The 12,607-nt window shown below is 40.1% G+C and overlaps 1 protein-coding gene across 4 annotated transcripts in view; it reads left to right on the top strand.

The window, feature by feature from the left end:
* The window catches only part of STAG1 (STAG1 cohesin complex component), a 168,337-nt gene that overhangs the window by 95,934 nt on the left and 59,796 nt on the right, over positions 1-12,607 (top strand). For all 4 annotated transcript variants that reach the window (XM_085069985.1, XM_085069986.1, XM_085069982.1 and 1 more), the window contains 2 exons: positions 2,198-2,349; positions 6,469-6,542. In XM_085069985.1, coding sequence (XP_084926111.1) covers positions 2,198-2,349; positions 6,469-6,542 — 226 coding nt within the window. The remainder of the gene's footprint in view (positions 1-2,197; positions 2,350-6,468; positions 6,543-12,607) is intronic.

The following is a 12,607-nucleotide window of genomic DNA, read 5'->3' as shown; positions in this document are numbered from 1 at the left end:
GCTACACACAAGGAAAGCCCTGAGTGTATCATTAGGTAGAAATGGGCTTTCCTCATGTGTTTCATCACACCTATATGTGATGTGTTCTGTAAGAAGGATGAATTGCTCCCCACAAGGAACTATTTTTCTCAATTACAAAGAACTGCTAGGGTGGCTGGCTTGGGTGTAGATGTCTACAGCTGGACATGTCACATGATAAGAAATCCATCTTATTGCAAAGTTCATAGATCATGCCAGGTATTTGAAACTTTTGCAGGAGACGTTTGTCATAATCTGAGTATTTCTACAGTCAATATTTGTTAATATTTAGTCTTTCCACAATCAGCCTTATACAGGTTTTTTCAGTTTCAAGTGTATTGACACCCAGTCTCCAACAAATACAATCAGAATTTATTTACAATTTCATCTCTTGTTATAAATCAAAGTAAGAGGCAGGTTTCCAATGATATTGAAAAAAAACCTCCAGATTAGAGTGCATTTTGATTTTAAAACTGAAACCCAAACCCTTCAACTCACAGTGGCTGAACTCCTTTGGAAACACATTCCCTTGTGTTCTTCACCATACTCAGCAATGGGATGATTAAACCTTGAATTATGCAGGCTTAAGCTTCCAGGTTTGGAGTTTCCTCTACAAATTCAGTATTCCAAGGTGAGCACTGTTTCAGCCTAGATAACCTGCTGGAAATCCATGCCTATTATTTAATATGTATTCCCTTCCATCTGATGTTGTCTGCAATTCTGGGTAGTTTTGATTTGCTGTTTGCTCAGATTGTGGTTGACTGAGTGACTAGGGAAGAGTTTATGGAGTGAGGTCTGCACTCTGCTCCCTGGGATTGATTGGCCATCCCTGCATGGGGCACGTGTTTGGAAAGTATGAGGGGCTTGATGAAAAGACGGGAAACAGAAGGATATATTGGAGTCATTTCCCAAGCCCTGTCCTCTGTGGAAGAAAGAGTTTCCACTGTTTGGAATGGATTCTGTAGCTAGAAACTTCTAGCAAGAATAAGCTGATGCTAAAGGTTAGGTTCATCACAGCTAACTGCAGTTATTACAGCCACTGCTGACTTCCTGCATTAGTGACACATTTATCTAACGTTGCAGTAGGGATAGGAGCTGCCAAAGATCTCAGCATTTATCAGCGATGATACATACCATTTATTTATTTGTTTGCTTGTTTTAACAAGCTTGAAGCTTTGCTTTGATTCTACAAATTTCCTTCAAGCTGTTTTTAGCACATTTAACTGTGTTGCAGTCCCAAAGAGCAGAGATCAATATGATGCCATGGAGTTCAGTCTTGATATAGTTTATTAATATCTACTTGTAGACCTGCATTTCTTCTTGAAGGAGTGTTTTCTTCTTGAAGGTCCCTGTTTCCAGTTTTCCTCTATGCTAGTCAATTGGAATGAGGGATGATTCGCTGTAGGAAGAAGTATCTGTAGGTCACCACCAGCTTTGAGCTATAGCAGTGTAAATCAATTAGAGTAGCCACACTTCTCTATTTGTGTGGTTGCTTTTATACCTTGAAGCAATGCTGCATATTTAATCAGAGAGGATGTGATAGTTTGTTGCAATATTTTGCTGGTTTTTCAATATTATAAAATGCTTTGTACCATGTAATCGCAAAGAACTTGCGAAAGACCCTTATTAATGTTTTTGTAAAAGTAAATTTTAGTACCAAAAACCAGACATGAACAATATATCCAACGTGTGTGAAAACAAAAATTGCATTTTGATACAGCTGTACAGCTGACTTAGAGCAGTGTCAGACCTGCATTCAGAGGAGCTGTGCTGTGGTGCCTTGTGAACTGAGGCATCCTCAGCAGCCATTGGGTTAAGGTTACCCTTAGTATGGAGCCATCTCTGGTGGCACTCTCAGTGCAGAAATGGCTGTAATGCCCCAGCAGCTGCCTTCATGGTGCCTTCATGCTACAGGCTCACAGGCTGGCTCCCTGGTGCACTCAGAACTCATTTGGAGAAGGCAGCAAGGAGCACTGCCTGCAGCTCACTGTGGGGGTTATAGACTCTGCTTTCTGGCTATGGACCAAGGACATGGGCATTGCTTGGGTGGGAAGTGCCTTTCCAGATGGCTGGGCCGGGGTCGAGGGGCTTTTTGCTGTGAGTATGGATATGCTGAGGAAATATTTTTCTTAGATCTGACTACAGGTAAAGAGTCATGTTCTGTCTTGTGCCTTTGCAGCTATGAAGCTTATGACTGCTCTTGTGAATGTTGCCTTAAACCTGAGCATACATCAGGACAATACACAGAGGCAGTATGAAGCTGAGAGAAACAAAATGATTGGCAAAAGAGCTAATGAAAGATTGGAGCTGCTGCTTCAGAAAAGAAAAGAGGCAAGTGAAAAGACTTTTTTTTCCTGGTTCATGTACATTCCCTCTAACAGGAAGCGCAGGGTTGTTTGTGACTTGAGTACCACAGTGAGAGTGAGCTTAGTTCTGCAGTGGTGTTTGTGTGATCTCAAGCACACTCTGTGGGCTACACTTAAATCTTGTACTGCCACATTCAGTTGAGTTTGTGGTGCTGTTGTACACACACTGGAGAATTCCTGTTCTCAGGCTTCTATGTATGACCAGCCAGGAAGAGTCCCAAACTGTGAGTAGTTACTGTTATGATTATGCAAAAAGATTCTGACAAGAGGATCACGTTTCCTCTCTGCACTGCCCACTTCCCTCATTGATCACTGCAGTTATTTCATGGTGTCTCATCAGTACTTCTTTTTTAGCTGCTTTCAGAAAACGCTGGAGTTGGGGCTATAGCACCTGCTCTCAGGGAGAAGGAGCTAGGGAGACGTTAAAGTTGTCTTTAGTAAGTACCAGTCTGGCATTAGGTGAGAAAAAAATAGGTTTCTCAATTAGAAGGTTGCTGTAATCATCCCTAAATAAAATTTTGTATCACAGGAAATTTGAGTTTTAGAGTTAAATTTAAAGATGATGAGTAGAAAATTAATACACATACACCCAAACAACCATAATGTGTAAAGAAGCCAAGATTCATAAGAGTGATTGAAAAATTGAAGTTTATATGGCTTAGATATAGATTTCTGATTTTATTATATTTGTTTTGAATTTCCTCCACCATTGTTTTACTCTGTGGCAATTAAGGATATCTGGATGCTTTACGTATGTGCACCTTATATTCTTTGAGGTGTAACTTTAACTCAGAATTGCTTGACTTTGTAGTCTTTGTCTGGGGATAATTACAATTATGTATATTTATTTAACCCCTATGAGCACAACATTATTTGGTTTTCATAATTCTTAAAAAGTCATGCATTAAGGTACAAAGCAAGAACAATTTCTTCTGCTCAAACTGCAAGGGAAACAGTTTAAATTAAATATTAAACTGATTGTGAGTCTTAAAGCATTTTGAAAGCAAAATAGCTGGAACAGAGTTTGTATTCCATATTTGTTGATTTTTGCTTTGAATTTGTGGAGCACAAAGGCACTAATTGCACTGATTACCTTGGGCTGGTGGCTCTGTGGCTGTGGACTCCTCTGTGCCCATTGGCCCAGCTGTTCTTTCAAAGCTAGAGGACATTCTGGCTCTGGGGAGCTGTGTAGCAAGGATGCTCAGGCTGCACGGGCTGGGGAGGCTTGACAGGAGAAGGAGCATTGGCAGTCCTTCGCTTTGGTTCTGTGTGTTCAGGGGCTCTCATCTCACTGCTCGTGACAGCCCAGCAAAGCGTTTCCTGGGCACAGCCAGGGAGGAGTGCTGGTGCTCGAGTGTGTCTATGGGGTTAAGCACACCAGGGGCACCTGGGCAGAAGAGATCTGTTAGGATTAGGCAGCTTTGTGGCTCTGTGTAAGAATTCCTGACATAATACTGTCTATTCCCAGTGTTTAAATACACTGAATTGACAGTGTCATTCTGTGCTGGCACTTCCTCAGTTGATTCTTTGATGAAGTGCCATCCTAACAATGCTTCCTGAGCAAGTACATGTGCATGTGTTGATCTTCATGAAGTGATAGAGGAACAGTTCACCAACTGAGTGTGGCAAATTAGGCTGACATAGAGAAGGTGGAGCACAGCCTGAAGTGTTTCATGCTCATGGCATTGTCTAAAGGCCCTATGTGAGAGCTGTGCATGGAGCTCTGTCTTGTCAATGAGAGTCTCAGCTCAGGGGATGATTTATGTAGCAATATGCCACAGATCAGAGAAATGTGTCTTTTAGTATCTGCCAGTAGTAACTCAAATTTTTTTACATGTCTTTTTGAGCTTCTGAGCCTCCTTGTAGAGTCAACAAGAGAATGCTTCCCTCATTCTTTACTTATGTTTAAGAGGGGAAGTGTTAAATCATTTTTGCTTTGGTGAGAGCAGGAGTCCCAAGACACAGATGCTCTCTCAAGATACTTGAAGTTAAGCACTCAGATTCAAGTGCATGGTTTAGAAAACTTGAATGTGTACAAAGCAATTAGAGTTTCAGAGAAGATTTGTTTCTGAATCTAAAATACATTTGAGAATTGTATCCTTGAAATGTTAGTACACAGAGGTAAAAGGGATCTCACGTGGACCTATTGAACCTCTGATTCTGCTTCTACACCAGCTGTGCCCCAGCACCTGGATACCTTTACCAGATGATAATTTACCATGTTCATATTGAGCTGTAAATTCTATGCAGAAGAAGAGGGAGGAAGCCATCCATACTGGCCCTTCATTTGTGCTGCTTCATTTTTTACTCAGAGAGATGTCAAAGTACATTTTTTTCAGTATTTCAACTTCCTTGTGGCTCAGAAAGTCCATTCTCTCCTACCTCTCTTCTGTGGTGTGGTTTTATACCAATAATTCATTCCCTGAGTTCTCTGTGAGCTTTCCCTTCCAGGGCCCTAGTAGTTTTTCAGAAAGCCTCCTGAGGCTTCTTGGTTTGTTCGCATCCTCATTTTACTGCACCATCTGGCCTGGGCTGTCTCTTCCTCCATGTTTCTGTGGATGTTTTTCTGCCTGTGGAGTCAGCAGGCTGAGGAGTGATTAGGAACTCACAGTCCTCCTTGGGTTCTGAATTCTCAAACAAGCATTTAGTCTGTGCATGTTTGGGTGGAGCTGATGCTGCAAATACTGTTTTTCCCAGAAGCCATGTCTAAATATGCTTGGTTTGTGTATGCAGAGCTAGTGTGCACCCAGCTCTTTCCTTTGTACACAATCCCTTTTCTGGTGAAATTAATTTCTTTGGCAGACTTTGAACAATTTAGTCAAGAGCCCTCAATGCCTTGGTTTCCTGACATGCAGAATGAAGGCAGCACTTCCTTACACTTGAGTGAGCTGGGAGGCTTCACTCTCTGAGTTCTGAAGCAACTTCAGATCATACCTGCAAGACGCTGCAGAAATATTTGGCCAAAAAATAGAAGCCCTTAAGTGAAAGTGTTTCAGAACTCATGCCATGCAAGAGGTCAAACCAGCTGGTCACAATTTTGCTTCTGGCTTTAAAACATTTTATCTGTTAAATATATACATTCATAATTGCACAGGTTTAATTATTTTATGCATATGTGCACTGTACTAGCAAGGCTCTGTTGTGGTTTTCCTACTGAGAATGTGGGCAAATTTACATTCCCACATTGTGGTGCTGTGCTTGGACTGTAATGAACACCTTGATGCAAGAGCAATGGCTGCTCCAAAAGCTGATTGGATAAAATTGTTGTCATCTTATTAACAAAGCTGCATTTAGGTGTAATTAATTTATACTTACTTAGTTTAGTACAAGATCTGACAGGATGAGAATACTGTAATTAATTCCAAATTATGTTAGCATATTAATTGACACAAGGTAAGCTTCCCGTAGCACTTGCAAAATATGCTCATATTACCCAGGAAGTGAAAAGTTTTTTAAGAAAATGCTCATATTTATAAAAGCATGCTCATAAAAAAGCATGCTTTTTTATTTGGGATTGGGTTTGGTTTTTTGCAGTCCAAGGCCTGGATGTCAAGTGTACTCCAATTCTGGAAATCTTCCTGGTTCTGAAACCCAGTTATTGTGGGTTTGCTGAAGTTCAAGCAACTGACAGTCTTTTACTTAAGACTGAGAACATCTTTAACTCCTTTCCTTAGATAGAATATTAATTTTTTCAAAACTAATCTGTAACCAGCTTTATGTCTGCAGCTGTCATTCACTCAGTTCTGTTTCCCTGTGAACACAGCACTGCTGGCATACTGCACACATTGTCTCTACTTGTCTCGTTTTCAGTACCAGAAGATGATGATCACTTCAAAGAACTAATTTGAAGCCAAATTGATGTTTGTAGTGAATGATAATTTTCTTCCATTAAGACATTGCATATATAAACGTAAATATTTGTATGTATATGCACACAATATAGGCATGTGCTGGAAAAGCAGAAATGGTGAGTTTATTTACATGCTCTTCCAAGGTCTTCTAATGTTTCCCAGTAAGGAATTGTAGAATACCAAATTATAATGAGCAATGATCTTTTATTTATTTTGTGTTTTGTTTTTCACAGCTGCAAGAAAACCAGGATGAAATCGAAAATATGATGAACTCTATTTTTAAGGGTATATTTGTTCATAGATACCGGTAAGCAAATGCATGTTCAAGTAGGCTCTGCCAACAAAGTGTGGCCATAAAGAAAGTAAAGGGCAATTTCTGGGCTGATTTTTCTTCTGATGTAATATTCTCGATGCTGCAAAAGCACTGTCAAAAGCACTTGAAGTTACGAAAGAACATATAGTGTAACCTCTATTAAATACGCAATGGAGCCATCCACACAACTTTGTTTCAGTACAGTAAACAGCTTTAAAGAGTTGTGGAAGACGTGGGCTTTGAATCTTGCATTTTGAAAAGTTGTCCATTTTTGGGAGCACAAAAATGACATGTCTTAAGAATAATCAGTCAATCACTGCATATCATAGGACAGCAGTTATCCTCCAGCCTGGATTTCCTTATGTATGTCTTGGGTGTAAAGAGCAAATTTGGAATATGCTTTACCAGAGAGGAGTAGTCTTTTAAAATAGATTTAGGGTTGTTGTGCATCACAAGATGCCACAGAGCATCTGCAGCACCTTGGTGGAACCGCTCTTTAAATGTTAATTGAGTTGCTGAAATCAAAAGATAAAATTCAATGATACTAAACTATGAAATTAACCTTTCAGATTTCAGTTCTGGTTTAAAGGTTTATAGTTTGTGGAATCTTTTGGGAAAATGGCAGAAAAAAGGGTGTATAAGAAGAGGGTTAGAAGGTGAAGAAGAATCCATAGTTCAGTTGGACAGAGGGATGATTGTAACTGTGGAGAAAAGAATGCAGGAAACCTGGAAGGAGCTCATGCTGAGAAATGTGTGAGTGTGAGCAGCACAGTGGTGTTGCAGGGTGTCTCCTCAGTACCAAGCACAGAAAGTTAGTTCATGGTTTATGGTCAGGAAGCCTGGAGCTACTTGGCAGCAGAAGGATGGGTATGCAGAGCCAGCAGCTAAATGAGTGTGTTAGATTAGTGTAGCACTCACATCGTTTTGTTAGGAGAGCAGCTTTCATGGTGTAGGTAAAAAAGCTGAAGAAATCAAATTCTAAGAGTGTTTCCATTTTTATCCCTTCAGAATTCAGTGTATTATATCAAACAAAAAGTCGCTTTAAAATATCCTCCTAGTATCATGCCCTCATGTGGGTTTGGAAAAAGACTCAGCCTTTTGATGGTCTGCATTCTAGTTTTTTTTCTTTTTTTTGCTTTCAAAATCCTGCTTTTGTAAAAACATGTGCTTTCATGCCTCCTGCCACTAGTAAAGACCTGATTTTGCTGGTGTTGCTGTAACAAAGGAGAGGCCAAATAAATAAACTCCATACATACCCTGGAAAAAGCTGACAGTGGTGGCCCTGTTAGACCAGTGGGGAATTGGCTGAAGTCAGACAGGTGGTGGCATGTCCTGAGCAGAGGGGTGGCACCACTCATGCCACTGTTCAGAGAGGGCAGGAGGAACCTGTTCCTACCCTGCCCCAGAGCCCCCAGCACCTGCTATCCCTGACCTTCTAGGGAGCCCCAAAGAGTCTCTTAACAACAACTCTCTAGGAGTAATTGTACTCAGCAGAGAGCACAGAGTCAAACTCCTGCACTCACTCCTGGGCAAGGGCACAGAGGGGGAGAATACCTGTATGAAACACAGCTAATAGAAGACAAAGCGTAGGGGGGGATGAAATTTAAAGGACTTCAAACTATTAACTGCTTTCATAATTTCATAATTTCTTGAATATCTCTTCTCTCAAATCGTTCAAATTATTTATAAACTTCACATGATTTTACAGTCCTTAAACCATGTACAAGTGGTGATAATTTCAAAAGAATGTTATTTTAATTACTCCCAGAGAATAAATCCCATCCCTCAATATGATTCAGACTTATCTACAGTGATTCATGCTTAGTGACCTTTGTAGCTTAAATAACAAGTCCTTGACCTAAACAAAACCCCAAAAACTGTTCCATTCAGAATGTGTCTTCCTACGAGCGTTGCAGTGAGATTACATCTTCTTTTTGTAGATTGGCTTCCAATTACTGGAAGATTCCAGAGCTCACTTCTCTCATCAAGAAGAAAAAAAAATTGCTGAAATAGCTAAACAGTTTTCTGGGTATAATGCTGGTCTAGTGTTAATAGCAAATTTGGTCCAAAACTGAGACATTCTTAATGAGCACACAGGAAATGTACCCACCTCACTACATATTGCCTTTTCTCCTTCCTCAACCACTTGGTCTCACTATTCTTCTGTGACTTTAGGATATTTGGTTGTCCAATGATTTTTTTAATCCTTTTTTTTAACCCTTGAAAAGGGGTTAAAAGGGGTTTTAAACCTTTTTTTTTTTAAACTGAAGTCAAAAGCTGAAAATTGCTTGCAAGGTATATGTATATTAAAAATAGGAGGGCAGGTCTATTTCTTCATTGCAGTTATATCTGCATGTCAGAGATTACTGAATCTGAGATTATTGACACATAGCTGCCCAGATGTAACGAGTATTTATGAAATGTTCATCCCTCTCAACCTGAGGTGTCAGAGTTTTGGTTTGGCTCTTTCCCTGCTCAGGACTTAGCACTGTGCATCCAGACACATTTCCATTTCAGAGGGTAAGACTGAGAGATCTAGGATTTCAGTCCTACTTCAAAGTATCTTTTTGGTTTGAATGCTCAGAGAGCTTTTCCTCCAAGTGTGACTGTCCAGAAAAAGAGAACTGTTGCAATTTTAGCTTCTGGCAGAGCAGAATGGGGATCCTCACACTCATGGACACGGTGGGTTTGGGAATTTATGCAAGGCATGAACCTGTCCTGAGGTAATATTTTGTCAGTACTGGCAAATAAGGTAAACCTCGCCAAACCAAATGGCATTGCCATTTTTATGGAGAAGATTCGTTTGTCTCCTTCCAGGGTGTTCCTTTGCCTGCTACAGAGTAAATAGGATGATGGTGACAAGTTACATGGGAATTCCACTGTGGGAAACAAGACAGGACAAAAAGGGAGAAGGGAGAGGGGTGATCGAATGGCAGTCTGGGGAGGAAGCACAAACCAGTCAGCCTAGGGAAATGAAAACCCAAATCAAACCAGAGAAAAATCCTTCTCCCTGCACCCTAAATGTGTTATCCCAGGGAGGTGAAATGGAAATGCATTATGTTTCTAGGTATGTTAAAAAAAACAGACAGAAATTACTGATATCACTTACAAGCATAAAAAAAAGGGAAGGGCAAAAAGTTACCTTATTTTATTTCAATGAATTTGACCTTCCTATGAAGTTTAGAAGCACACAGTGCTCCCTTCCCTGCAGAGCTGTGTCTCATACTTCATACAAGCAAAGGTTTTGGGACAGGAACTCTTTGCGGAACACGGGGGTCAGAGTTACATAAGCTACATCTCAAAATCCAAGCCATGCCTTCAAACAATAAATTCCTTGGTGTGGAAGGAGTGTTGGATGATCAACAGATTATTGGAATAGATACCTGAGTAGCTGCTCTGCGCCCAAGTACTCAAGACTGGGAGTGCAGCCCCTCCCACAAGTGGGATACGCAGGGAGCATTCACCAGAACTTTTGGAAGTGGGCTCTGAACTCCTGTTTTTGTAACAGTATCCTGATTACTTCTGGCCTTAATCACAATTCTTAAGTGTAATTTGGCATGAAAGGTTCACTGAAGTGGTACTATGAGTGGCACTGGTAAAATCTGTTTCCTGACACTGCTGTGGTTTGTCCTAAGGTTTAGGGTCTGCCTTGTCAACCCAAAATTTCAAAAGGACACAGAGAATTTCTTATTTGAACCCCTTTTGCCAAGTCTTTTAGGAAGTTGCATGATGGAGGATCTCTTTACACAGAGTAAGAACAGAAGCTGTGAATTCTGCTGGGAATACTTTCCCCATGCAGACTTTGCTTTGCAATTTGTGCTGAAAGAGGGTTAAACGTATTTCATGTTTAAGATTTGTAAATCCCACATTAATTTTAATTTCTGTGCTGGATTAGGTTCTGTTTCTTTCTAGAGGCATTTGGCAAATAATACAAGCTTACATCACTAATTTATAATTATGATAATTAATAATGCATTCGGTATTCCAAAAGTACTTCCAGTGCAGGTGTAATTAGTATTTATATGTTCTTATGTCATCCAGAAACAGTGTGTACATTCAAAAAACTAAACAATTCATAGTGACTCTGACCAGAAGCTAAAATGTGTTTAACTGTATAAAAATGAGAAGAATTACAGTTTAAAGACAAGCAATTAGCACATCCATAGCAAAGGTACAGAGATCTTTTTGGGCTGTATTGTGTTTGATACAGCATTGTATGGGCATGGAGTCCATGTTAGTGATTCCTACAGGAAAACAAGTGATTCTGATTGGTGATAGTTACCTGGGAGGTGATGTGGAGAGGGAAGTGGTGTCTCATAAGCTCCCCTTCTTCACCAGCAATTTAAATCAGTTTGCTGGTCTCACAAGCCTTAACCATGATTCTTTCCCATTTTCAATTATACTGGAGATGTTACATTCTTATTATACTAAATCTTTTAGTTACTTGAATAGTCTTCTTTTTTTCTTTTCTTTTCTTTTCTTTTCTTTTCTTTTCTTTTCTTTTCTTTTCTTTTCTTTTCTTTTCTTTTCTTTTCTTTTCTTTTCTTTCCTTTCCTTTCCTTTCCTTTCCTTTCTTTCTTTCTTTCTTTCTTTCCTTCCTTTCCTTTCCTTTCCTTTCCTTTCCTTTCCTTTCCTTTCCTTCCCTTCCCTTCCCTTCCCTTCCCTTCCCTTCCCTTCCCTTCCCTTCCCTTCCCTTCCCGCCTCTCCCTTTCTCTCTCCTTTCTTTCATCAGCAGGTTGGAGTGAGTGTCCATAGTGCCAAAGGATTTGAAGCAGTTTTTCAGTGTCTGCCTAGGGAAGCTTGACTGCATTCTTAAGAAAACATTATTTTTCCTGCTTTTTGGCTGGCTGTGCCACATGATTAAATGATTGTTGACATTTAGGTTCTTTTTGGGATTGCCATTAAATCTTTCCAAAATCCTTTACAGTTAGTAAGTTTATACGGTGGTGAAATAACCTACTTGGATGTGGGGACTCAGGAAGTCATCCCCTAGTAGAAATGTCTTTCTGGCTACTTTGTGTTGCTGCAGATGACTCCCCTTTTTTTCTTGATTTATACTTACTATTTTTTTAGATTTTTGCAGAAGTCTTGCATTCTTCCAGCTATTTTTTGCTTTTAAAATAGTTTTAAGGTAACTCCATATAAGAGAATTGCTAAACTAGTTCAGTGTGAAGGAGTATACAATTAAACACACACTCATATATATATATATGAATATGAATATATTCATAGTTTTAACCAAAAGTTGTGTTTGTTATGGCTGCATTCCCATAAGGAATGCAATTTTTAATCCTTGAGTGTGATATTTAGCACATTGGTCCTTACACAACTTAAACCTGTTGTTGTGTAAGGAGAAATCCCAGGTAGGAGCTGCCTGTATGCTGCCCTGCCCTGCTCCTAATGCAGCTTGTCTTCATTGTGCATTGCCCCTTCCCTTGGTTCTGAGGGTACAGAGGTTGGACACACCAGCTTTACTGGTGCTGTTGGGAAGTTGGTAAAATGAATGTGTTTCTCATAGGCAAAGAGAGACAGTGGCAGTGGTTTGGTGGCATTCACACACATTTCCCCTCATGTTCATGCATTAAATGCATTACATGCTGTTTATGCATTCCTGCTGTTCCAGCAGTACAGTTTCCTCCGCATAAGTTGAATTCAAACCCTGAAACTTGCCTGGAGAAGTCCCCCTGGCCGCGTGTGATGCTGTGAGTGGTTCATGGTCCCTGTGGGAGCCGTGGGTCCCACCTTGGGCTCTGGAAGTTCAGGGACCAGACAATGGCACGGGATGAGCTGGGCCAGCCTGCAGGAGGGAAGTACAGAGTTCCAGTATGGAGTCATCAGGGGTTTGCTACACTGGGTTAGGGCTGTGAACCTTTGCAGTGTCTTGAGCGGAAGAGTGAGTGTGTTTTATTTATATTTTGTTAAATTTAAATATTTTAGAAAAATAGTTTCTCATTTTTGCAATTATTCTCTTGCTTGAAGCTTGGAATCTCTTTCTTTTCTTCCCATAAATTAAATTTAATTTTGGGGGTCTGTTGGTCTGCTTTAGAATTAAATTGATG

Source organism: Lichenostomus cassidix, chromosome 9 (genome assembly GCF_008360975.1).
Source record: "Lichenostomus cassidix isolate B80296 chromosome 9, HeHo_3.0, whole genome shotgun sequence".
NCBI lineage: Eukaryota > Metazoa > Chordata > Aves > Passeriformes > Meliphagidae > Lichenostomus > Lichenostomus cassidix.
Note: the sequence above shows the minus strand (reverse complement) of the source record. Positions and strands in the feature narration are given on the sequence as shown.